This window comes from Phacochoerus africanus, chromosome 10 (assembly GCF_016906955.1).
Source record: "Phacochoerus africanus isolate WHEZ1 chromosome 10, ROS_Pafr_v1, whole genome shotgun sequence".
In the NCBI taxonomy this organism is placed as follows: Eukaryota; Metazoa; Chordata; class Mammalia; order Artiodactyla; family Suidae; genus Phacochoerus; species Phacochoerus africanus.
The window spans coordinates 132,181,550-132,204,768 of NC_062553.1; the positions used below are offsets into that span (position 1 = coordinate 132,181,550).

Genomic DNA, 23,219 nt, shown 5'->3' on the forward strand with positions numbered 1-23,219 from the left:
TCCCAGAATTACACAGAATGCAGAGGAGTTTTGACTGTGGGAAGCAAAAAGCTATTCACGGTCCCCACCCAGGGTGTGGGGTGCTGTTCATACTATACTCACAGTACTGGTTCCAAGTCAGTCTCTCATAATCAGGAATGTGCTGCCAATCCACTGAGAATGGACAGGGAGTGTGCAGTAATTACACCACAAATGACACGGCGACAGATACTCTCATTAGAAGACTATTTCTCAGGTCTCGAGATGGAAAGGAAAATACTGGGAACAAGGAAGAAAGGACAAGAGTAGAACAGGACAGTCCTAGGCTGAGGGGAAAAGAGTAAAATGAAAAGAATAAAGCAAAAGAAGGAAATGACATCAAATTTTAAAACTAAGGAGTTCCTGTCATGGTTCAGCAGTTAACCAATGTGACTAGCATCTATGAGGACACAGGTTCAATCCCTGGCCTCGCTCAGTGGGTTAAGGATCTGGTGTTGCTGTGAGCTGTGGTGTAGGCCGGCCGCTACCGTTCTGGTTCAATTCCTAGCCTGGGAACCTCCATGTGCCGCGGGGGCAGCCCTAAAAAGCAAAAAAAATTAAAACTAGTTTCCATGAGAGAAACTGTTTCCTCCTTCCCCGCCCCTACTGCTTTATGAATGTAGATAACTACTTGATAGATAAAGTATTAATAATCACAGTAATAATTTAATTTTCATAATTTTTAAACGTCAAGTACCATTTCTTTCTTGGGGTCTTTTTTGTTCCTTTCTTACTCTGTTCCCAAAGAAATCAGAGCACTCAATACCAACCACTGCTTTTTGATAGTTTACTCCCTTATCTCATCAGGTATAGGATACCCATCTTACAGGGCCTATCGTAGTAAATTCCATCGAAACACTATCTAAAACAAAACCAAACCTTGCTCAGTGGGTTAAGGATCTGGCATTGCTGGATGTGGGTCATAGACAGGCTCGGATCTGGCATTGCTGTGGCTGTGGCTGTGGTGTAGGCCGGCGGCTACAGCTCCATTCGATCCCTAGCCTGGGAACCTCCATATGCCGCGGGTATGGCCCTAAAAAGCAAGCAAGCAAACAAAAAGCATATAGATATAAATCCATATCAAGTAAGTGTTCAATAATTTCCTCCATAATTTCAAATTCCTTACTAAGGTGCAATTCATGAAATGAAAAAAAAAATGCTAAATTCAATTCATAAGAAGCACAATGTGGAGTGTATTTTCAGTTCCAGAACTATGCTTAAAACTTAAGTAACGAAACAAATCTCAGCAGAGTACTTTAAAGGCAATCTATGAATCAAAGATGTTCAACTGGGACAACCACCTTAAAAATGAACTTGACCTTGAATATGTTACTACTCTCACTGAAACAGAAAGACCTTAAAGCTCCCTTTAATCAGCTATGTCCTCTAGCAGTCAAGGGGCAGTTACAAAACTTTAACCTTCAAAAAGGTAGAGGATTAGATTGAAAACTCAGTATTCTGCTTTCTCTTCCATCCATCTCTACTAAAAATAGCCTATATCCACGTCTAGAACATAATTTTATTCTATTCAACATACTGTGCTTTGTGTATGAATCGTGTGTTTTTGAAACACGGCTTTCCCCTGAAAATATTAAAAATTGATCATTTACAAAGTTACTTTACGCTCCCATACTAATAATGGAATGCTTTTGACTCATTAAGCACTTTACGTTCATTACTCAATTTATTTTTGTTGTTTGGCCATTCCCATAGCACGTGGCGGTTCCTGGCATGGGAACTGACCCACGCCACAGCAGTGACACAAGCCATAGCAGTGAAAATGCAGATCCTTAGCCTGCTGAGCCACGAGGGGACTCTCAATTAATTTATTTTTATTAAGCCCATTTTACACACAGAGTCAAAGACTTGGAGTGATTAAGCCCAACTGCTGAAGTAAGGCTCATATAGCTACTGAGTGGAGTAAATAATTCAAACCTAGACTGTCTAACTCTAATCTATAAACCTAAATGCTATGATTTTAAAAATACAGATTAAATCTATCTATCTATCTACCTATCTATCTATCTACATCTATCTTAGATTTTTGGGAACCACTGCACTATCACCAAACCATTCTGCCTCCCTGAGTTTTGATTAACTGCATCTTATTTCCATGAACCAGTCCTTTACAGAAGCCTCCCACAAGACAGTGCATGACAAATGATGCTATGAAGGATTAAAAACAAGGAGAAAACCCAGCTCCTGCCCTGGAGAAGCTTACAATCTAAAAATATGCTACCTAAAATACGGAGAGACTATAAGGTGGCTGGACTGGGGGTGTTTGGCAGGGATGACCTTGTGGAAGCAGTACACTTTGCTTAGGACTTCTGTGGAAGGAAGAACAGAAATTCACAAAGAAATAAGAGCCTAACCTGGGTACAAAGGTTTGGCAGTGGAAATAAGACGTGTGGAATAGTTTAAGAACCCTTCTTTATTTCAAAACACAATTGTAAATATTTCAGTTCAATTCTCTCTCAAATATACCCAAAATTACTAACCTTCTACATTCATGGCTTCTCTCAGAACCTGAAGTTTCTTTTGTCTTTCTCGGATTCGGTCCAAAGCACATGATATCGCCGTGGAGGTGGGCACTTCTCGTGTGTGAAACACTGGGTCCGTTTTCTGAGGGCCAAAGATATCCAAGGCTATGCTTCCATCTGAGTATCTTGCCTCCTTTCTCCTAGGAGCAGTTGAAGTCCGCACTGTCACTGCCTCGGGGAGACAGTGCCGGTATCTGGCAGCCTCGCTGGGGACGTCCCTGTCAGCTGTGCAAAGCAAGTCCATGGATGAAGCCCAAATCTTCTTCTTGGGGACCACATCCAGGCTGGGGAGAGCTTTCTTTTCGGGGCCACTAGCTTTGAACTGGTAAGGGGAGCAGGACTTTTCGGAATCTTCAAGTCCAGAATTATTATCTGATGGCATGTCCTTGAAATAATCGTCCTCATCATGTGTGTCTCTGATGGACAGAAATCCCATAGATTTACTAAGCCCTTTGTTAAGAAAGGTCTGATGAGGGAATGGAGACTTGTATGTGTCTAGTACATCAGAAGGAGAGCTTCTTCCTGGAATGATAAGAATCTATCATGTATGCAAAGAACTTTTAGAAAATGAACTGGAATGTAACCTTACTACTGACCATGAAAGCGGTGGCAATTTCCCAATTCTCCAAACGGAAGAGCAGAGATGAAATGAGGTGGCGGTGGTGATGACAGTGGCAGTGGGAAGACATGCCATGATTGTATAACTTTTCATAGTCCAATATTTCTTCTCTAATGATATCAATAATATATTGAATTTACTTCTGAAAGTAGCATTATTTATATTCAAAGATGAATTATTTGTTTTTTAAAAATAGATAAATTTGGAGTTCCCACCGTGGTGCAGTGGAAACAAATCCGACTAGGAACCATGAGGTTTTGGGTTCAATCCCTGGCCTTACTCAGTGGGTTGAGGATCCGGCATTGCCAAGAGCTTGTAGTGTAGGTTGCAGATGCGGCTCGAATCTGGCATTGCTGTGGCTGTGGCATAGGCCGGCAGCTTCAGCTCTGATTAAACCTCCATATGCTGTGGGTGTGGCCCTCAAAAGACAAAAAAAAAAAAGAAAAATATAAATTTCTCATACTATCCAGCTTGGTAGAATATTCATTATTCATAAAATGATTTGGGGAAATAATAGAATATACAGGATACTCCTTTAACTTCTAAAGATATAATTCAAATATACATTACATCAATTTTCTGCCCTGCCATTTTCTGGTCATTTACATAAATATATTCAAAGAAGAAACAAAGAATTCTTGCTATATACTGGTTGGGAAAAAGATTGCAGTATTTGGAATTCTTAAGTATCTAAGTCTTATTATGATTAGATATGTTTTCAGAAAATTTGATAGTGTTTGAAATCCAGACACTTTGATTGTGTTTAAATTATGTAAGAAAATTAATTTTTCCATGGCAGACCATCATGTACTGAAATAGTTTTTCCTCTTGAACATAATGTATCAATATTAGTCAGCTAGAATAAAAGTACCCATCCTTATTTATGCTTTGGTCCTTGATGTAGTTAAAACCAGTAAGCCATTCTAATTTTTTCAAAGGTAGCAGTCTATAAATGCATTGAGATGGAGCAAAAATGCCTAACCAGAAATTAATTTTTGGAGTCCACAGATTCAACAATAAAACACACATGCATATGGTGCCACTATTAAAAAGAGAAATGTAGGAAAATACTTTATAGAGTTACTACCCCAATAGCTCATAAACGCTGAAGACATCCTGGGTGACCTTCTGTGACCCCTCCTTGATATCTTATTTGCTATGAATACGAAACGATGACTAAAGCCTTCCTCATAAAAATAAATAGCTTATTACCTCATTTGAAGAAGTCAACTGCCTCTTCGGGGTAACAACTATAAGCTTTAATTCCCTGACCACAAATTTTACTTTAAAAATCATAGAAAAATGAATTGAAAGGCTTGATAATTAGACTCAAATGTTCTGCTTTTCTTGTAACTGATCTTCCCCTGAACCTGAGTGCAAATAAGGATAACCAATCTTTGGGGCACATCATCTATAGAATATTGAGAAATATATCACACGACATCTAGACATAGATTGCCACAGATGTTAGATTTAATCTAAAATAATTTAAAACTGATAAATATATTCCTATGTTACAGTATTTTAGTGGTGAATTACATTCTTAAACCACATATTGAGGCATTAATTATATTAAAATGCAGAGAGCAAAGACAGTCTTGAAAATTGATAGAATAGAGGGAGTTCCCGTCATGGCACAGTGGTTTACGAATCCGACTAGGAACCATGAGGTTGCAGGTTCTGATCCCTGGCCTTGCTCAGTCGGTTAAGGATCTGGCATTGCTGTGAGCTGTGGTCGCAGACGCAGCTCGGATCCCATGTTGCTGTGGCTCTGGTGTAGGCCGGCGGCTACAGCTCCGATTAGACCCCTAGCCTGGGAACCTCCATATGCCACGGGAGCGGCCCTAGAAAAAGGCAAAGAGACAAGGAAAAAAGAAAAAAAAGAAAATTGATAGAATAGATAAAAAGCAATAATCAAAAGGATTTAAGGATCATATAACCATAGATAAACTCAACAATCCACCTCTTTTACTACCCTGACTACTAACAAGTCAAACAAGTGGGTAGCGTGGCAACACCATAAATTCAGAGTCAACCACTTAGGACACTCAACATCCTGGGTTAATAAGTTCATTCACTGTCCACAATGACTGCTTCACTTTTCCTCATTCTTCAAATTTCCTACCTTAACTCTCTCGTCTCTTTATCTGACAATCTTGTCTCACAGTCCACCAAGAAAACAGCACGGTCCAAAGAGAGTTTCTCATTTTCCCATGACTAATCTACACATCTACCTGTGTCTGCAATCTTTATTGTCTCAAAAAATGAAATTTCCTACCAGTTGAAGGCCAATTCTCAATGTGTTCAGTTCTTCCCTCTTTGTACTTTATCAAAGATTTTCCTTCTTTGGTTAACTTCCGCCCTCTGCTTCCATCTTCAGTATTCCCCATGTCTACTGAGTCATTCCCATTAGTGTACAAATGTGCTCTAACAGCTCCAAAATAAAGCCAAACTAAACAAAATCTCTCCCCTGTTTTCACATTTCCCTCCAACTACAGTTATCTCCAACGTCTCACTTCCCATTCAATGTCCCACTCACTTTAGTCAACTTGCAACTCTCCTCTACACATTGGCAACTCTCATCACGTATCACTTATGATATCCACGTTCCCAAATCCAATGGACACTTCTGTATCCAGATCTTACTCACCTCTCAGCAACAAACAGCGACGACAATCCCCTCATGAACCACTTTCCTCTCTTTACAAGCCTGGTTTCCTCCTATTTCTCAGACTGCTCATTCTAAGTTTTTTCTTTTTCCTCCTCCTTCTCTGAAACTCAGCTATCAGTTTTAGAACCCTATGCTTTCACCCTTTCCTTATATAATTTCATCTACTAACAAGGCTTTAAGGAGTTCCCCTGTGGCTCAGTGGTCAACGAACCAGACGAGCATCCATGAGGACGAGGGTTCGATCGCTGGCCCTGCTCAGTGGGTTAAGGATCCAGTGTTGCTGTGAGCTGTGGTGTGGGTCGCAGAAGGGCTTGGATCCCACGTTGCTGCAGCTGTGGCTAGGCCAGTGGCTACAGCTCCGACTGGATCCCAAGTCTGGGAAACTCCATATGCCGCTGGTGCGACCCTAAAACAACAGAACAACAAAAAGACAAAAACAAACAAACAAACAAAAACACCCACAAGGCTTTAAATCTTATCTACATACTGACAACTCCAAAGTTTATATTCTTGGCACTGACCTCTTCTGGGAGTTCCAGTCTGAAGCAATTGGAACTTCTACTAATACATCTCAGAAGCACCTCAAACTGCTTAAAACCTATCTTTTGCCGCCCACACCCAGAGATGTCTGTTTTACCCCAGTCTTTCTAACTTGAGTAAGTGGCGCATGAGCTAACCGACTGCTTAAAACAGAAATGTGGGCACCTGCCTAAAATCCTTCGTCTTCCTTATTCCTTAGACCTACTGCATCAGGGAGTGCTGGCTATCTGAATGCTCACAGATACGTTGGTCCACACGATTGGGTCCAGTCCCCCGGCAGCGCTCTACTCCTGATCAGCATCCTCACCTGACTCGACAACTGCAACGGCCTCCCTCCGTCTCTTGCCTTACCCGACCATCCTCCACTCGGCAGCCAGAACTGTCTTCTAAAAACACATTCGAGGATGTCACCACCCTGCTTAATGAGCCTCAGAGGCACACTGTTGCACTCGGAGTCAAAGCGAGACCCCTTGGGGGTGTTCCCCTTGAGTCCTTTCTGGTCTCATCTCTACTCCCCTTGGGATGGCCACATACGTTTCTTTGTTAAGGTCTCTCATATGTTAGAGCCCACGAACATGCTATTTTCTCTGCCCTAAATGGTCTATTCTAGACCTTTCTCATGATTCGTTGTTTCTTATTCTATAGTTTTATTTTATTTATTTTTATTTATTTTTATTTATTTATTTTTTTTTTGGTCTTTTTTGCTATTTCTTGGGCCGCTCCTGCGGCATATGGAGGTTCCCAGGCTAGGGGTCTAATCGGAGCTGTGGCCGCCAGCCTACGCCAGAGCAACAGCAACGCAGTATCCGAGCCGCGTCTGCAACCTACACCACAGCTCACGGTATTTTTATTTTTTGAGAGTTAAGTTTTATTTGGGGTGAAATTAGAACTTCAGCCCAGGAGACAGCATCTCAGCCCTGAGAAACAGCTCCTTACAGTTTTATTTTAAATATGGCTTCTGCAGTGAAGTCTACCCTGAAATCACTATTGAAACAGATCAATTTCCAAAAGTCTCATGATTCTATTCCATTTGTAACAGGTAAATTATTATTCTCTTTTAGCTCATTAGTACATACTAGCAATATGTTAATGAGCCCTCGTATCCTAAAAGAGCCGTATCTTCTCACTAGCCATATGAAGCTTAAAACTAGCTGCTAATAAGATAGCTCTTAGATAACTACTGGTTATAAATGCTAGGTTTTTGTGATCTTTATGCAAATTAGTAATGTAAAAATATTTCAGTTCATGTTTATTAAAAGTACAGAAAGTTATCATACTTTAAATTCTGTAGGATAGTACAAAATTGTAATAAAAATAATTAATTTAAAAGTTTGCACTGGAGTTCCTGCTGTGGCACAGTGGAAATGAATCCAATCAGTATCCATGAAGATGCAGGTTCAATCCTTGGCCTGGCTCAGTGGGTTGCCATCCGGTGTTGCCATGAACTCGCAGTTTGTGTCCTGCGTTGCTGTGGCTGTGGCACAGGCCAGCAGCTGCAGCTCTGATTTGACCCCTAGCCTGGGAACTTCCATATGCTGCAGGTGTGGCCCTAAAAAGCAAAAAAAAAAAAAAAAAAAATTGCACTCACTTCCTTGTTTCTACAAGATATGCCACATTTACCTATGGCTCAGCTTGCTCTATATGTTTGAAAAGCACATTATGATAGCTAACAAAATTTCCTGACTATTACTTATAAAGGATCATTTTGAACCACAATAAGGTCTCTTCTAGTAGCAAACAGGATAAAGAAAGGAATGGTGACGTAGGAAGAGGAGTAAAAAATGGGGAGCTGGGAGAGGTGGCAGAAATACTCTTCAGGACAATGGGAAGGAATAAAAAGTTGCTGAGGTGCGAAACAAGATTTAGCGTGATAAGTATATACTTGTCAAAGCTGAGCTAAGGTAAAATCGAAAGAGCCACAAAACACAAAATCTTTACAAGGGGAAACTGAGTGTGGATGACTTTTTGAAGGAAGACAAAGGAAATGGAGGGAAAGAGATGCTTTGGGCTACGTGCCTTCTCCAGTGGATCTTCTGGCCTGCATTTGTTTGCGTTTTGGAGGAAAAAGGAGACACATCTTTAGGCAGGGACACAGAGAGGTGGATTTCAGTTCATTACAAACATACTATTCCTAAATCACATATTCCTACCTGGCAAGAGTCGCAATGTATTTTGTCACGTCAGTGATGTTCTCTGATGCCAACTATGCAACGAAATAAATAATTGCCTAACACTTCACAGGCTGATAAAATACAGATGGCCTCATACATAGCAACATAGTATCAGGGTTGCTTTATGTTGGTAAAGCACTAGGAACAATTTTTTTACTCATCTGGGAACTCGAAATGAGAATTCAAATAGAGAATGTGGCTATATGATGAGGAGAAACATGGAATTCCAGGCCCATTTATTACATGTGTAAAGTCTTATAGACCAGTGAAAACCATGGACTGTTCATGCCAGTGCCACCCAGCTAATAACCATATTTGAGACTAGACAAAATATAGTTTCTTCAACTGCTCTCCAAATCTTTCTAAATGTATGCCCAGGTTATTATAATTACTTTATCAAACAGGCAATAAACAGCACTGAACTCTTTAATTAAGTATACCTAATAGCTATGCTCACTCCTCATTTTGATCACAAGAAAATAAACTACTAGTATTTCTGAAAGCAATGCCACTGGAGCTACTCTTTAAGAGATTTCAGGTGGAGCCTTTCACGAATATTTCCCCATCCTGAAAGAGTCAGGCTCCTTCACTTAAACTCAGAGAGCCTGCTGGACCTCTGTGAAGACATCTCCCTAAATTAAAATTATCCATTATGTTATGTATCTGTCATCACTCCTACTCATCTCCTCATTCCTAGCCCTACTTCCAACTGGAACAATGACAGAGGGACCATGTCTTACTTGTTTTTATATTTCCAGTTCCTAATTAAAGAGATTCCAAAAGAATGCAAATGCTTATAGAATCAATTGGTCACATAACCTTTTTGGTCTTTTGTCTTTTTAGGCCCACACCTGTAGCATATGGAGGTTTCCAGGCTAGGGGTTGAATTGGAGCTACAGCTGCCAGCCTATGCCATAGCCACAGCCACACCAGATCCGAGCCGTGTCTGCAACCTACACCACAGCTCACGGCAACGCATTATTCTTAACCCACTGATCGAGGCCAGGGATCAAACCCACGTCCTCATGGACACTAGTAGAGTTCATTAACCACTGAGCCATGATGGGAACTTTTACATAACTTTTGAAACTTTTTAAAGTCAATTTAGGCAGCAAATCTACTAGAAAGATTACTGTCAAAAACCAGGTTTTAAGTCTAGCTTTATCATTCAATCCAAGAGCTTGGGCAAGCCAGTTAATTTCTGTTTCTCACTTCCTTTATCTACAAAAGTGTGACTATAATTGGTTACGCCCTCTTCTTAGAGATGAACTAACCTATATGGACTATTATGAGTTCTTCTGAATAAGGGCAACGAAAAGTGGGAAATTGTAGTTCTTTTTTTTTTCTGCTTTATTTTCCTCAGCATAGGATTATCTAGTGAGGGAGAAATTAAGTTCTTTTGAGAGAAAAATAACAAAACCAGAAATCAAAACATCACCTACAAAAGTTTTAGATTCTATAATTTAAAAAATCAAATTATTCCAAAGAGAATAAGCAGTGACTATTGGTAGATTTTCCACCTTTTGAGGATGTTTTGAGTTCAGAGACAGTTAATACAAAACATTAGATTACACACAAAAAGTATTCAAATTTAAAATGAAACTATAAACGCTTTCCTTTTGGAGAGAGCATAGTTTTCTAAAAAGTAAATGGCAGAGTTCTCATTGTGGCACAGCGGTTGCAAACCCAACTAGTATCCATGAGGATGCAGGTTCAATCCCTGGCCCCGCTCAGTGGGTTAAGGATCTGGGGTTGCTGTGAGCTGCAGTATAGGTTGCAGATGTGGCTAGCTAGGATCTGGTATTGCTGCTGCTGTGGCTGTGGCATAGACCAGCAGCTGCAGCTCCAAATCAACCTCTAGCCTGGGAATTTTCATATGCCTTGGGTGCAGCCCTAAAAAGAAGAAGAAGAAAAAAGCAAATGGTGAGCAATAAACAAACTGTGAAGAGCCATAAATAAAAGATTTTAAGACCATAAAGCGTCTTTGCAATAGAACACATTCCATTTATTAAATTAAACTGAAAAAACCTTCCTTGTAAAGTACATTGTTTTAACTATTTTTGTTGTTTGTGATTAACATTATCCTTCATGGTGTATCTTCATCTTTCCCCTCAGACACAAAAATGCACCACAGAAGCTGACTTCAAAAACAGACATTTCAGTATTACAGGCTCCTCAATTCCCCATCTGTCTTCACACATGTGTTCAAGCATGTAACAAAAGAAACAGGATATTATCAACACGCCCAAGTTCTAAAGCACTATCATACTGATCTGGTCACGGTGTAGGTTTCCACCTTAAGCCTGGCAGGAAATGTTTGATTCCTCTCTGCTTAGCCAAGCCATTTTATCAGCATCTGCAGCATTAAATGACAGAGTTGGGGCACGCAGCCCACTTGTTTAGGCCTTAGTTTCTACAACAGATCTCAGAGGTAAGACACAAGAAGAGACATTTTAAGGTCATTTATTCATAGAAAAAAATTTTGTTGTTAAGTTTTAGGTGCAGAATCAAATCACTTAGATAAAGGCATGATTCCTAAAGCTGCTTACTTCTTTCAATCTAATTCTTTACCTCACTGCTCATCTAGATATTTTACTTATTGAAAACTGCTCAGGAGCCTAAATGAACTAAAGCTATCACTACATAAAGGTTTTAGGTTGGTCTGTATCAAAGAAATGCTTTATTACTAAGGTAATATGACAATGTTGCTTTGCTGCAAGTGACCACTGACAGTTAAGAACTGGCCCTGCTCCAAAGTGACACCAGTGTCCTAGAAGAATATTTCTTCTCAGAAGGTAATTGTTTTAATCTTTAAGATTTATATTAATGTATGCCACTGACATATATTAACGTATGCTCCTAATTGCTTCTGTCTGGTCATGTCTGTAAATAGTCTGCATCTTAATTCTGGCCGTGAGCGGGGTTTTTTTAAACTTGCTAAAGACAAGTGAAAACAGCCTTTTAGTACAACTGGGGTGAGACAGGAATCCTCTTCCATTATGTTTGATCCCCAAGTTAAGGACCTCTCATTCGACCTCAAATTAGAGAAACTAATTTAGGTTTACTCGAGTGATAAATTCTAATACCTTACAAATTCTGTTGAGTTTAGATACTGGGTAAACCTGATTCTCCAATAAAGAAAGGGTGACTAGAGAAGAAAACCAAGGGACAGTCTATTTAAAAACTCCTGTTAATTTTCTTAAGCTACTAAAGTCAACTCTAGATTATCTGCATTTGGACAGTCTATTAGTCAAGAATTCTGCAGCACTATCAGACAACAATACTAAGTCTTAATGCTATAAAAACAAAGTCACAAATAAAAGTCATTAATAATTTGGTTTAAAACTTCTATTTGTCGCTGTAATAAGAAAACAGTCTAATAATATGAGCCAAGATGATGAACTACAGTTTATTTTGTTTTACTTTGCACAAAACTTACAATTAAAATAGGTTATCAAAAAAAAATCATGGAGTCTCACATATTTCTTTTTCGAAAAATTAAAATTGTATTACAAACATTATTAAATGTAGTACTTTTATATAACTTTTTTCATACCCATTCAATCAACAAACACCCATTAAAACCTACAAAAACTGGGAGTTCCCGTCGTGGCGCAGTGGTTAACGAATCCGACTAGGGTTCGGTCCCTGCCCTTGCTCAGTGGGTTGATGATCTGGCGTTGCCGTGAGCTGAGGTGTAGGTTGCAGACTCGGATCCTGCGTTGCTGTGGCTCTGGCGTAGGCCAGGGGCTACAGCTCCGATTTGACCCCTAGCCTGGGAACCTCCATATGCCGAGGGAGCGGCCCAAAGAAATAGCAAAAAAAAGACAAAAAAAAAAACCTACAAAAACTAATGTGATTATTCAATACAATAGGTTTTCCCTATTCTAGGATGGGGAAAACTCTGTATGTCCCCTATGTGTCCAGAAAGCTTAATTTATATATGGCTTAAAAATATATATAAATAAAAATAAAGCAAAACAAAAAATGTATGTAAATTATAAGTAAATAACCTGCTATTTAAAGTATGTTATAGAGTTGGTATACATTCCATCTCTGTTGCTACCTCTAAAATGTTATGTAACAATTCATGTCTGTTACAGTAAGAAAGAAATACAATCTAAACCAAGTTAACACTTACTAGTCTTTAAAATTTGATAAACTGGAGTTTCCATCTGGCTCAGTGGTTAACGAACCTGACTAGTATCCACGAGGATGCAGGTCCGATCCCTGGCCTTGATCAGTGGGTTAAGGATCCGGCTTTGCTATGAGTTGCAGTGTAGGTCACCAACACGGCTCAGATCTGGCATTGCTGTGGCTGTGGCTGTGGCTGTGGTGTAGGCTGGTGGCTATAGCTCTGATTCGACCCCTAGCCTGGGAACCTTCATGTGCTGTAGGTATGGCCCTAGAAAGACCAAAAAAAAAAAAAAATTGATAAAACTAAATATAGCAGGGTGATCTTTTTCTTTAGATTCTATAGATTCAGGATGAATAGGGATAGAGTGGGGGTCTCATATACAGAGGAACATTTTTTATTTTTAGAAGAAAACTATCTTTAAAAATTAATAACCAGGAGTTCCTGTCGTGTCACAGTGGAAATGAATCCAACTAGGAACCATGAGGTTGTGGGTTGGATTCCTGGCCTCGCTCAGTAGGTTAAGGATCTGGCTCTGCCATGAGCTGTGGTGTAGGTTGCAGAGGCAGCTCGGATCTGGTGTTGCTGTGACTGTGGTGTAGGCTGGCAGCTACAGCTCCAGTTAGACTCCTAGCCTGGGAACTTCCACATGCTGCGGGTGTGGCCCTAAAAAAAAGTCAAAAAAGACAAAAAAATTCAATAATATACCCTTATATTTACTAAGTTAACAAGTAACAAACAAGTAATTTCATCATACGGCCACCTAATGACAGCAGGAGATGACAGAAGGGAACTATGGAAACAGAACAGGAAAGAGAAATAAGGAAGAGGAAGATAAAAGGAGAGAGAAGGAGGGAGGCAGAAACAGAAAGATGATAAATAAGAGAAGCAGAAATCACTTCCTTTAAATCTAATGTTTACTTACTCAAGTATTCATTGTGTTTCCTTAAAAAAGACTCATTCAGTTCTAAAGCAAGGGATTGACTAAAAATGTGATGGATTAACAAAGTGTTACCTACGCTTGGCACCAAGATTCACACCATATCATATCTTAGTGTCATTTTAAGATGAGACAGAGTCTTACTTGTGAGAGGAAGGTGTATCTACATGTATGAGGATATAAGTACAGCAAGGAAATACAAGAAAGGGTTAAAGACATTTTTTAAAATTGCCATTGAGGCACTGAAAAAAACTAAGTTAAACAAAGTCTGCCTTCTTCCTTTTTTTTGGATCCGCGTATCAACTAATAATAAATATATTAGTTCTGGTATGGGCTCTATGGCCTCTTCCCCTTCTTCCCCTTCCCTCTCAGTCCCACCATATGAAGTGTACAGAAAATTGATACTGAATTTGAGACTGTCCATACTGATTACACTGGTGATATGAAAACTAAGTTTCCTTTTTAGAAAAATAATCCTCATTCACAGTAAGTAAAATCAAAGTACCAAAAACAGACATTTAACTGCACTGGTACAGAATCACTCCATTAGAAACAACTTTATTGCTTCTCTTTTTAAAAATTTTTTTATTATAGTTGATTTACAATGTTCTGTCCATTTCTGCTGCACAGCAAAGCGACCAGCCACACATCCACAGACACTCTATCTCACATTATCCTCCAACGTGTTCCATCACAAGTGGTCAGATAGAGTTCCCTGTGCTACACAGCAGAATCTTTATTGCTTTTCTTTGACTTCTCAAGTTAAGCAGTACACGTGCTTAGAGCACATTTTTCCCTCTCAGACAAGAGAGTTCTGAATTCTGCAAAATGCTTGGTCCAGAGAATCAAATGTCTGTATTGCGTTTTCACCATGAGAATTTTTCAAAGGTTTTTAAAGAACATAGCTGTGCTCTGATTGTCTAAATAGTTAAGCATTTTAATTTTTTAACCTGACTATATCAATTAGAATGCTCTATTAGAAAGTTTAAGCAATATTTACATTTACTTATCCCCAGCTGTAAAATTAAAGACAATAAAATATTTCACCCCAAAAGTATTTTTGTTAATGTTTAGATAACATAATTATCAATATTAATTGATAAGAACTAAAGAGAATAGAAATAAGCAAAAATGAAAGTTCATTTTATAAATAAGCCAGGCTTGAAACCCAAGCGCCTATGGTGAACTAATCTATGACAAGAGAGGTGAGAATATGCAACGCAGGAGGGAGTCTCTTGAATAAGTGGTGCTGGGACAGCTGGACAGCTACTTGAAAAAGCTACTTGAAAAAGAATGAAATCAGAGCATTCTCTAACACCATACACAAAAATAAACTCAAAATGGCTTCAGGAAATGTAAGGCCAGACACTATAAAACTCCTAGAGGAAAACAAAGGCAGAAACATTCTTTGACATAAATTCTAGCAATATCTTGTTTGATCCATCTCCTAGAATAATGTAAAAAAAAAAATTAACCAATGGGACCTAATTAAGCTTAAAAGCTTTTGCAGAGCAAAGGAATCCATAAACAAAATGAAAAGACAACACACAGAATGGGAGAAAACACTTGCAAATGAAGCAACTGACAAAGTATTAATCTCCAAAGCATACAAACATTTCATGAAGCTTTATAACCAAAAAATCATACAACCCAATCAAAAAATGGGCAGGAGATCTACATAGATATTTCTCCAAAGACGACAGACAGATAGCCATAAAACACATAAAATGATGCTCAACTCACTCATCATTATTAGAGAAATAATAACGAGGGATTCCCAACGATGTGAGGAACAATTCTCAAACGACGAGGGGTCACCTCACACTGGGCACCAGTCAGAATGGCCATCCTCAAGGAGACTAAAAACAATAAATGCTGGAGAGGGCGTGGAGAAAAGAGAGCCCTCCTCCACTATTGGTGGGAATGTACATTGGCACATTCGCTACAGAGAACAGTATGGAGGTTCCTTAAAAAAAAATATATAACTGCTATATGATCCAGCAATCCCATTCCTGAGCATACATCCAGAGAAAACCTTAACTCGAAAAGATACATGCACCCCAATGTTTACTGCCGCACTATTTACAACAGCCAAGACACGGTAACAACCTAAATGTCCATCAACAGAGGAACTGTTAAAGTTGTGGTATACACATACAATGAAATATTATTCAGCCATGACAAGAATGAAATAATGCCATTTGCAGCCATATGGATGGACCTAGCATTTATCATACTGACTGAAGTCAAAGACAAATACCATATGACATCACTTATAGGTAGAAGCCAATAAAAAATGATACAAAAGAACTTATTAAGGAACAGAGAAGAAACTCACACATTTCAAAAGCAATCTTTAGGTTACCTTGGGGGAAACCGTGGAGGGGAAGAGAAGAACTGGGAGAAGAGAAATAACCCGTACACACTACTGTGTAAAACAGATTATTAATAAGAACCTACTGTATAGCTCAGGGAAATCTACTCGATAATCTGTAATAACCTATAAGGGGAAAAAGAATGGATATATCTACATGTATAACCAATTCACTTTGCTGTACACCTGCAACTAATACAATCCCATAAGTCAACTATACCCCAATAACATTTTTTAAAAATTAAAAAAATGAAAGAAAAATAAACAAAACAAGTAAATAAGCCAGGCTTGAAAATTAACACTGAAATACCACTTTTTTTTTTCAGTCTTTTTAGGGCTGTACCTGTGGCATATGGAGGTTCCTAGGCTAAGGGCTGAATCGGAGCTCTAGCCACTGGGCGCGCCAGATCTGAGCTGTGTCTGTGATCTACACCACAGCTCATGGCAATGCTGGATCCTTAACCCACTGAGGAAGGTCAGGATTAAACCTGCATCCTCACGGATGCTAGTCAGATTCGCTTCTGCTGAGCCATGATGGGAACGCCAAATACAAGTTTTCATGTAAAAATTTATTTTTTCTCTCATTTCATGTGTTTGGAACTTCTATTCTGTTTCTTGAAAACTCAGTAACTATATAAAACCTATGTAATGCTCTTGGCAAGTAGAAAAACCACTCTTCACCCGTTTTGATTTACTAAGCATCAAAAGAAATGATTTGCTGAGGAAGTTCTGACTGTATTATTAACACTGTTCTGCATCACTGTTGTGAATTTATATATAAATACGCCCAGTGTTCCCGGCTGTTCAGCACCTCCCGTTTCCGCACTCATGTTATGACTGTCGTTACAATTACCAGATCTCCAAGCGAGGTAAGTAAGATTTTGTAAAGGAAACAACAGGTTAAAGCCTAAACATTTCTTATTCATGTTTCTTACCTGTGGGTAATCCTTTTCCTCTCAGCCGGTCTCGGAGAGCCTGGCTTCGATCAGGCTTCTGTTCATTGTTATGGGAAAGCTGATCCGTCTGTACACAGGTAATCAAAAGTCAAGTTGGCAAGAGAATCTCCCTTTTGTTTTCATGGAAATTATCTACAGAATGACACTAGGTAGGTAATTTTTGGGAAGTATAATCTTCAAGAGAAAACACTCCATGTTTGCTATTGTTAATATAGATTCCTTGGATAAGACTTATATAGCTTAGTTCTGGCCACTTCATCTTTTGGAAATGCAATGCAAGAAACAGTTGTCAAAGAGTAATCTGCTAACTAGGGAGAAAAATTAGCAAATTCAAGTAGTTAAAATGAGTTCCATTTCAAAACAATAAACTTGAAGTGGTATTTTTTCCAAACTGACAACTACTTTCATCTCTCAAGTATGAGTATAATTTTAAAACTATATTGGTTCTGGCATGATAAAGCTTTCTCCTGATAGTAACTATTCATTGAGGGTACTGACTTACATTATTTTTAAAAATAATTTTCTAGATTTTGCCTGTCAGAAATTGTATTTGAGAAATGCTTTGAACTAAATGGACATATGGAGGGATGATAAATTTAAATCAATGTGTTCTTTTGGGACTTCTTTGGAACAAAATGTTTAAGTAATCTTAAATTTTAATAACTTCAACCAAGGATACTTATTTAAAATAAAGCATGTCACGAGTTCCTGTCATGGCTCAGTAGTACGAACCCAACTAGTATCTATGAGGATGCAGGTTTGATCCCTGGCCCTGTTCTGTGGGTCAAGTGGCGTTGCTGTGAGCTGTGGGGTAGGTCACAGATGTGGTTCAGATCTGGCGTGGCTGTGGCTGTGGGGTAGGCCAGCAGCTGTAGCTGATTGGACCCCTAGCCTGGGAATTTTCATATGCCATGAGAGTGGCCCTAAAAAGACAGGCAAACAAATAAATAAATCATGTCAAATTAGATCAAAATCAATATTACAAGAGGTGAACTATTAGAACACTGAGTTTATTCAGATGATTAGTCAGAATAATTGTAAGGAAATAAATGTAAGGAGAGAGAATGGAGAAGTTACTTAAATCTGGCACTGAGTGCATGCAGACATATCTGTTTATATAAACACACAGACACATACTCTTTAATATTCCCCCTTTAGTAAAACTTGGTTAAGCATGAATTTAAAATCCATTTAGGGTAGTGTATTTGAGTATATATATGCTTCCTATCTATAAGAAGACACGATTAATAACAGCTGCCAGAGTTCCCATCGTGGCTAAGTGGAAACGAATCTGACTAGTATCCATGAGGATGAGGGTTGGATCCCTGGCCTCGCTCAGTGGGTTAAGGATGCGGTGTTGATGTGGCTGTGGTGTAGGCCAGAGGCTACAGCTCTGATATGACTCTGAGCCTGGGAACCTCCATATGCCATGGGAGCAGTCCTAAGAAGACAAAAAAATAAAAATAAAAAACCCTGTCACTTACTGAGCAATTACTATAAGGCAGGCGCTATGTTAACTACTTTATGTACTTTGTTATTTAATCTCAGAAAACCTCATGTGGTATATATTATACTCATATTACAATAAAGGGAGAAATAGCAAGCAAAATTCTAAGGACCTTGAAGCAGCTCATCAACATTGGAATAATTATCTTCATAGCTATTCAGTAACATGGGTGCATGATATGTACTATTATTCCTGCTTTACAGATAAGTAAAATTAAGGTCAAAAGTGTTATAAGATTAAATCAGTGGAAGAACCAGGACAAGAAAACTGGCCTACTGACTTTTGCTGTATGCAAATTAATTTTAAGTAAATCAGGATTACGGTCCCTTAAAATGAATTTCACACTGAGTGAAAGACTAATTTATTCTATCAGCTACTGGAGGCAACAGCAGCTTCAGAGGGAGCATAACGGCCAACAGCATGGCCTTAGGGTCAGAAATCCAGTTCTAATTCTACCTCTGTCATTTACCATATGTGTGGCCAGGGGCAAGTTATTTAATCCTTTTAAGCCTCAGTTTCATTATCTCTAAATGAGGATGAAATTATCCCTTATAACTTGGGACTGTTACGATGAATAAATGTGAACAAGCACGTAAGCCATTCAGCACAGTGCTGGGCACAAAGCAAATACCTAAAGAAAGACATCGGGTGATGTCCGGGAGACTAGCAAGAGCAAAGGAAAGATGAGGAGAAGGCTATTAATTCTACTTAGAAATTGGCCTATGGAAAGGTGGGCTCTCTACATGTTGATTCCAACGGACCTTCTATTCCTCTCTCCACACTAAAGAGCCCACAACACATCCCGTATCAGACCTATCACTTCCTCAAGCATCTTGCTCTTTCCCATTTCACAGCATTTATCCAAGTTTACTTCACTCTGCCTGGATTACCCTTCCCTTCTGTCTAGTCTATAAGATCTATTTTAATGTGCTATTTTTCAATGTATTCATTCCTTGCATTCTCTCCTCTCAACCTTTACAGCTTGTAAATCCCTGACTAACAGAAAACATAAGTCCTATAAGCTTTGTGAATATCAATTTCTTTAAGAAATTGTATATATATTATAAAGTGAAGGAGTCAGTAGAGAACAACATTCCTCGGAGAGAGTTTTTACAAAACACTGGTATTATGAGCATATCTGAAAAGTTTGGGAAATGTTTCACGCATATGTCTGTCCCTCTGGAAGGTTATTCATACAATCTAGTATATTAAAGGCTCTGAGAAGTGCTGCAGTGAAAATATCCAAAGATATATTTGAGAATATGTAGGAAACTTTTGGTCTGAATAGAGGGCTTTCATAAGTTTTTAGTATCTTTACCTTTGTTCAAAATAAAAATCATACAGGAATATAAACAAACCAAATAAAAGTGGAGCAGCTCTAGGTAAGGAGGGGAAATAAGCACGAGTCCTCTTCACTTGGCCTCTACTACCTGCACTATTCTTACTATAGAATCGCAAAGGCTCCATGGGATAGAGTTTACAAACCACTTAACCTAGAAGACTTTATGAGCCTGTTTCTTATATAGTGGCAAAACATGTGAAATTTGGATATATTCCTGCCGACCATAGGATATCCTGGTTAAAACGGCAGACCTAAATCCCTAAGGGTGACGCATTAAGAGGAAGCCAACAAGGACACTGTGTGACAGTAGCAAATCTACCCAAAGTCTACACAAGGAGAAGGACTTGGGCACCATAACCTAAAGGGTAAGAGCAGATAAAGTTTAGACCTCGATCAGATATCAAAATCCAAGGAGCGTTCAAACTAGGGCAAACAGGATAGAAGACGGCTTGAGAAATGCAGGTGAGGGACTGTTGGATATAGAGCTTTCAGTCTTGGGATTCTTCACGTCTAACACAAAAGAGAAAATGACGGAGTCCCAGTCTTAGGACAACCGAGCAGGGACACAAGCATGCATGCAACTTACACAGTAGGTGCCAATGTCCGAAGAAGGCAGGGAGGGTCTGGGGAATACCCAAGAGGTCCAGACCAGTAAGTGGGCAAGAAAGAGTATAAAGCAAAAGAAATTTAAATAATTCTAAAACCCATTTTGCATGTCCACACAACTTTCACAGCAGACCCACTTACTGAACGCTCCACAGGAAGGGATGTTAAGAAATGAGATAAGAAGATATTTTTAGCTCTGACATGCTGTGATTCTATGATACTTGCTAGAATAAAGTTCTAAACAAACCAAACAACTAATTCTTATAAAATCTAGGAGACTAAATTATTGCCCTGGGCTTCTACAAAAATTTTTTTTCTTGTCATTTTAGGGCCGTCCCTGTGGCACATGGAGGCTCTGAAGCTAGGGGTCAAATCAGAGCTACAGCTTCAGCCTACACAACAGCTCAAGGCAACGCCAGATCCTTAACCCACTAAGCAAGGCGAGGGATTGAGCCTGCGTCCTCATGTGTACTAGTCAGATTCCTTTCTGGTGAGCCACGACGGGAACTGCTGGGCTTCTAAATGTTTCCAATAAACAACATCAGAACAAAAAATTTCACCTCCTGTTCCTAGACTTCACGAGAAAAGAGTAGTAAAGGAGTAAATCCATAGAGCTCTAAAGACAATTTTGTGAAGTGCTGCTAAATTTTAAAATATGACTACGTGTACCAACTGGCACTGTGGCTTACCCCAGAAAGATTTCCCAGAACCAGTTTTACCAACTGCTTCACGTAGGAAAACGAAGGTGCACAGTTGCTGTTCCTAATGTGGGCACTGCAAGCGTCCAGGACAGTCCGCACAGAAACCCGAGCGTAAATGACGTCCTCGCACATTCCAAGCAGGATACTGTTGAGATGATCTCCGAGCCTGATAGGCTGAACACAAAGGAAGAAAAGGGCAGGCTGATAAGTGCGAGTAAATCTTACTAAAATGAGACAAACCATTCTGAGAGTCACAGGAACCACCCCAGCCTTCAAATACTCGGAGGAAATGAACTCCTTGTCTAGTAGCATATGTGACTGCATTTTACCTTTTCATAAGCCAAAAAAATTTTTAGCATTAGATGGTTAACATGTATCTCCTAAGATACGAAGTATTATAGAAAAACTCTGGGGTTTTTTGCTATGATAAAGAAACGGAATGTTTTGGTTATGTGAGTATTTTGCTAAGCAGTCTATACTTACACACTATTTGGGGGGAATAAACAACTTCCTAACATTCCATAAAAAAGAATATACTTGATATATATTAAATATACTTTGATGTCCTCACGATAACTTAGAAGAGATTCCAAATATTGCAATGGCTCAAGGTCATTTAGGTATAAGTTCTCATTATGCTGCTGAAAGAGGACAAAATATGAGATATTTTTCTTTTAATTGGTTGACACAAATTTGTTGAATATTATGTCCAAATGTCCAAAAAGCATACCAAGAAATGCAAATTAAAACCACAAAAAGATGGAGTTCCCGTCGTGGTGCAGTGGTTAACGAATCCGACTAGGAACCATGAGGTTGAGGGTTCGGTCCCTGCCCTTGCTCAGTGGGTTAACGATCCGGCGTTGCCGTGAGCTGTGGTGTAGGTTGCAGACGCGGCTCGGATCCCGCGTTGCTGTGGCTGTGGCGTAGCCCTGTGGCTATAGCTCCGATTAGACCCCTAGCCTGGGAACCTCCATACGCCGCGGGAGCGGCCCAAGAAATAGCAAAAAGACAAAAAAAAAAAAAAAAAACACAAAAAGAAGCCACTATACACTCAATAGAATAAAGATTGATGATATGAAGTAGTGGTAAGAAGAACACTGCTGATGAGAATTTGAACTGGTATATCTACGCTTTGGTTTAATCATATGCTTTCCCCCTGAACCTTCCCCTCCACTTCTCATCCATTTGGGTATTATACATCATCCTTTGGAGGTCAGCTTAGATGCAATGTCCTTCAATAAACCTATCCTACCCCTCCAAGTCTTGTAGGAGGCGCCAATTCTAACTACGTTATGTTTTCCATAGCATCCTGCATTTTCCCTAACACAGCATTCATCATATTGTGCTGTAATTGGTTATTTGGTTGTCTGTAGCCATGAACGGACTTCATAGGCTTTAGACATTTTATTCCTAATGTCTGACATAAGGTAGGTGGCTTAATAAATACTTTTGAATTAATATTACATATTCCCCAATTATGACTTCCAATATTAAAACAGAAGTAAAAGTCTATACTTCCCTTCCAATTTATTCATTCTAGACTCTATTTTCAGTTACCAGAAAAGGGAAAGTGTTAACTATAGGATATTACCACATTTTGCATGCAAGTTAGGTTGTATAAAATATGACACCGTTATCTCTAGTAATAGTTTACCTTTCTCATTTACATTTATAAAATTGAAACTTAAGAGAGAAAGAAAATACACAGTATTTTTCATGATGAAAAATAAAACCAAACTAAGGGGAAGACTATTACTCATATTTCATGGATCTTGAGACGTCTGGATTTTAAAATAAAAGCCTAAAATGCTTGTTGCTTTTTAATTTGATTAAAAACATACACACCTAATTACTTTTAAGTTCTAAATGCGTAAAATAAAACAATTCTTTAGTTATACCTTTGATGAAATATAGTTATTTAAAATTTTTCTATTACCTTTACTACTACGTGTATATTGCGTCTTCAGGAATCAGTTATTTTAGAAAAATAAAGACTACAGGCAGTCCAGTGGTCAACAGAGCCTAAGACACCACAAAGTGTTACTTTAATGCAGGGGGTAATAAAGTATGATTTTCAAGTGACAAGTTTAAACTCTACT

General features: G+C 38.9%; 1 protein-coding gene across 2 annotated transcripts in view; it reads right to left on the reverse strand.

Annotated features, from left to right (window-relative positions):
• Nucleotides 1–23,219, reverse strand: part of PTPN13 (protein tyrosine phosphatase non-receptor type 13) — a 209,290-nt gene that overhangs the window by 106,929 nt on the left and 79,142 nt on the right. For both annotated transcript variants that reach the window (XM_047798555.1, XM_047798554.1), the window contains exons 5-7: nt 21,109–21,294; nt 16,944–17,031; nt 2,517–3,080 (exon numbers count right to left, since the gene is read on the reverse strand). In XM_047798555.1, the coding sequence (XP_047654511.1) occupies nt 2,517–3,080; nt 16,944–17,031; nt 21,109–21,294 (838 nt within the window). The remainder of the gene's footprint in view (nt 1–2,516; nt 3,081–16,943; nt 17,032–21,108; nt 21,295–23,219) is intronic.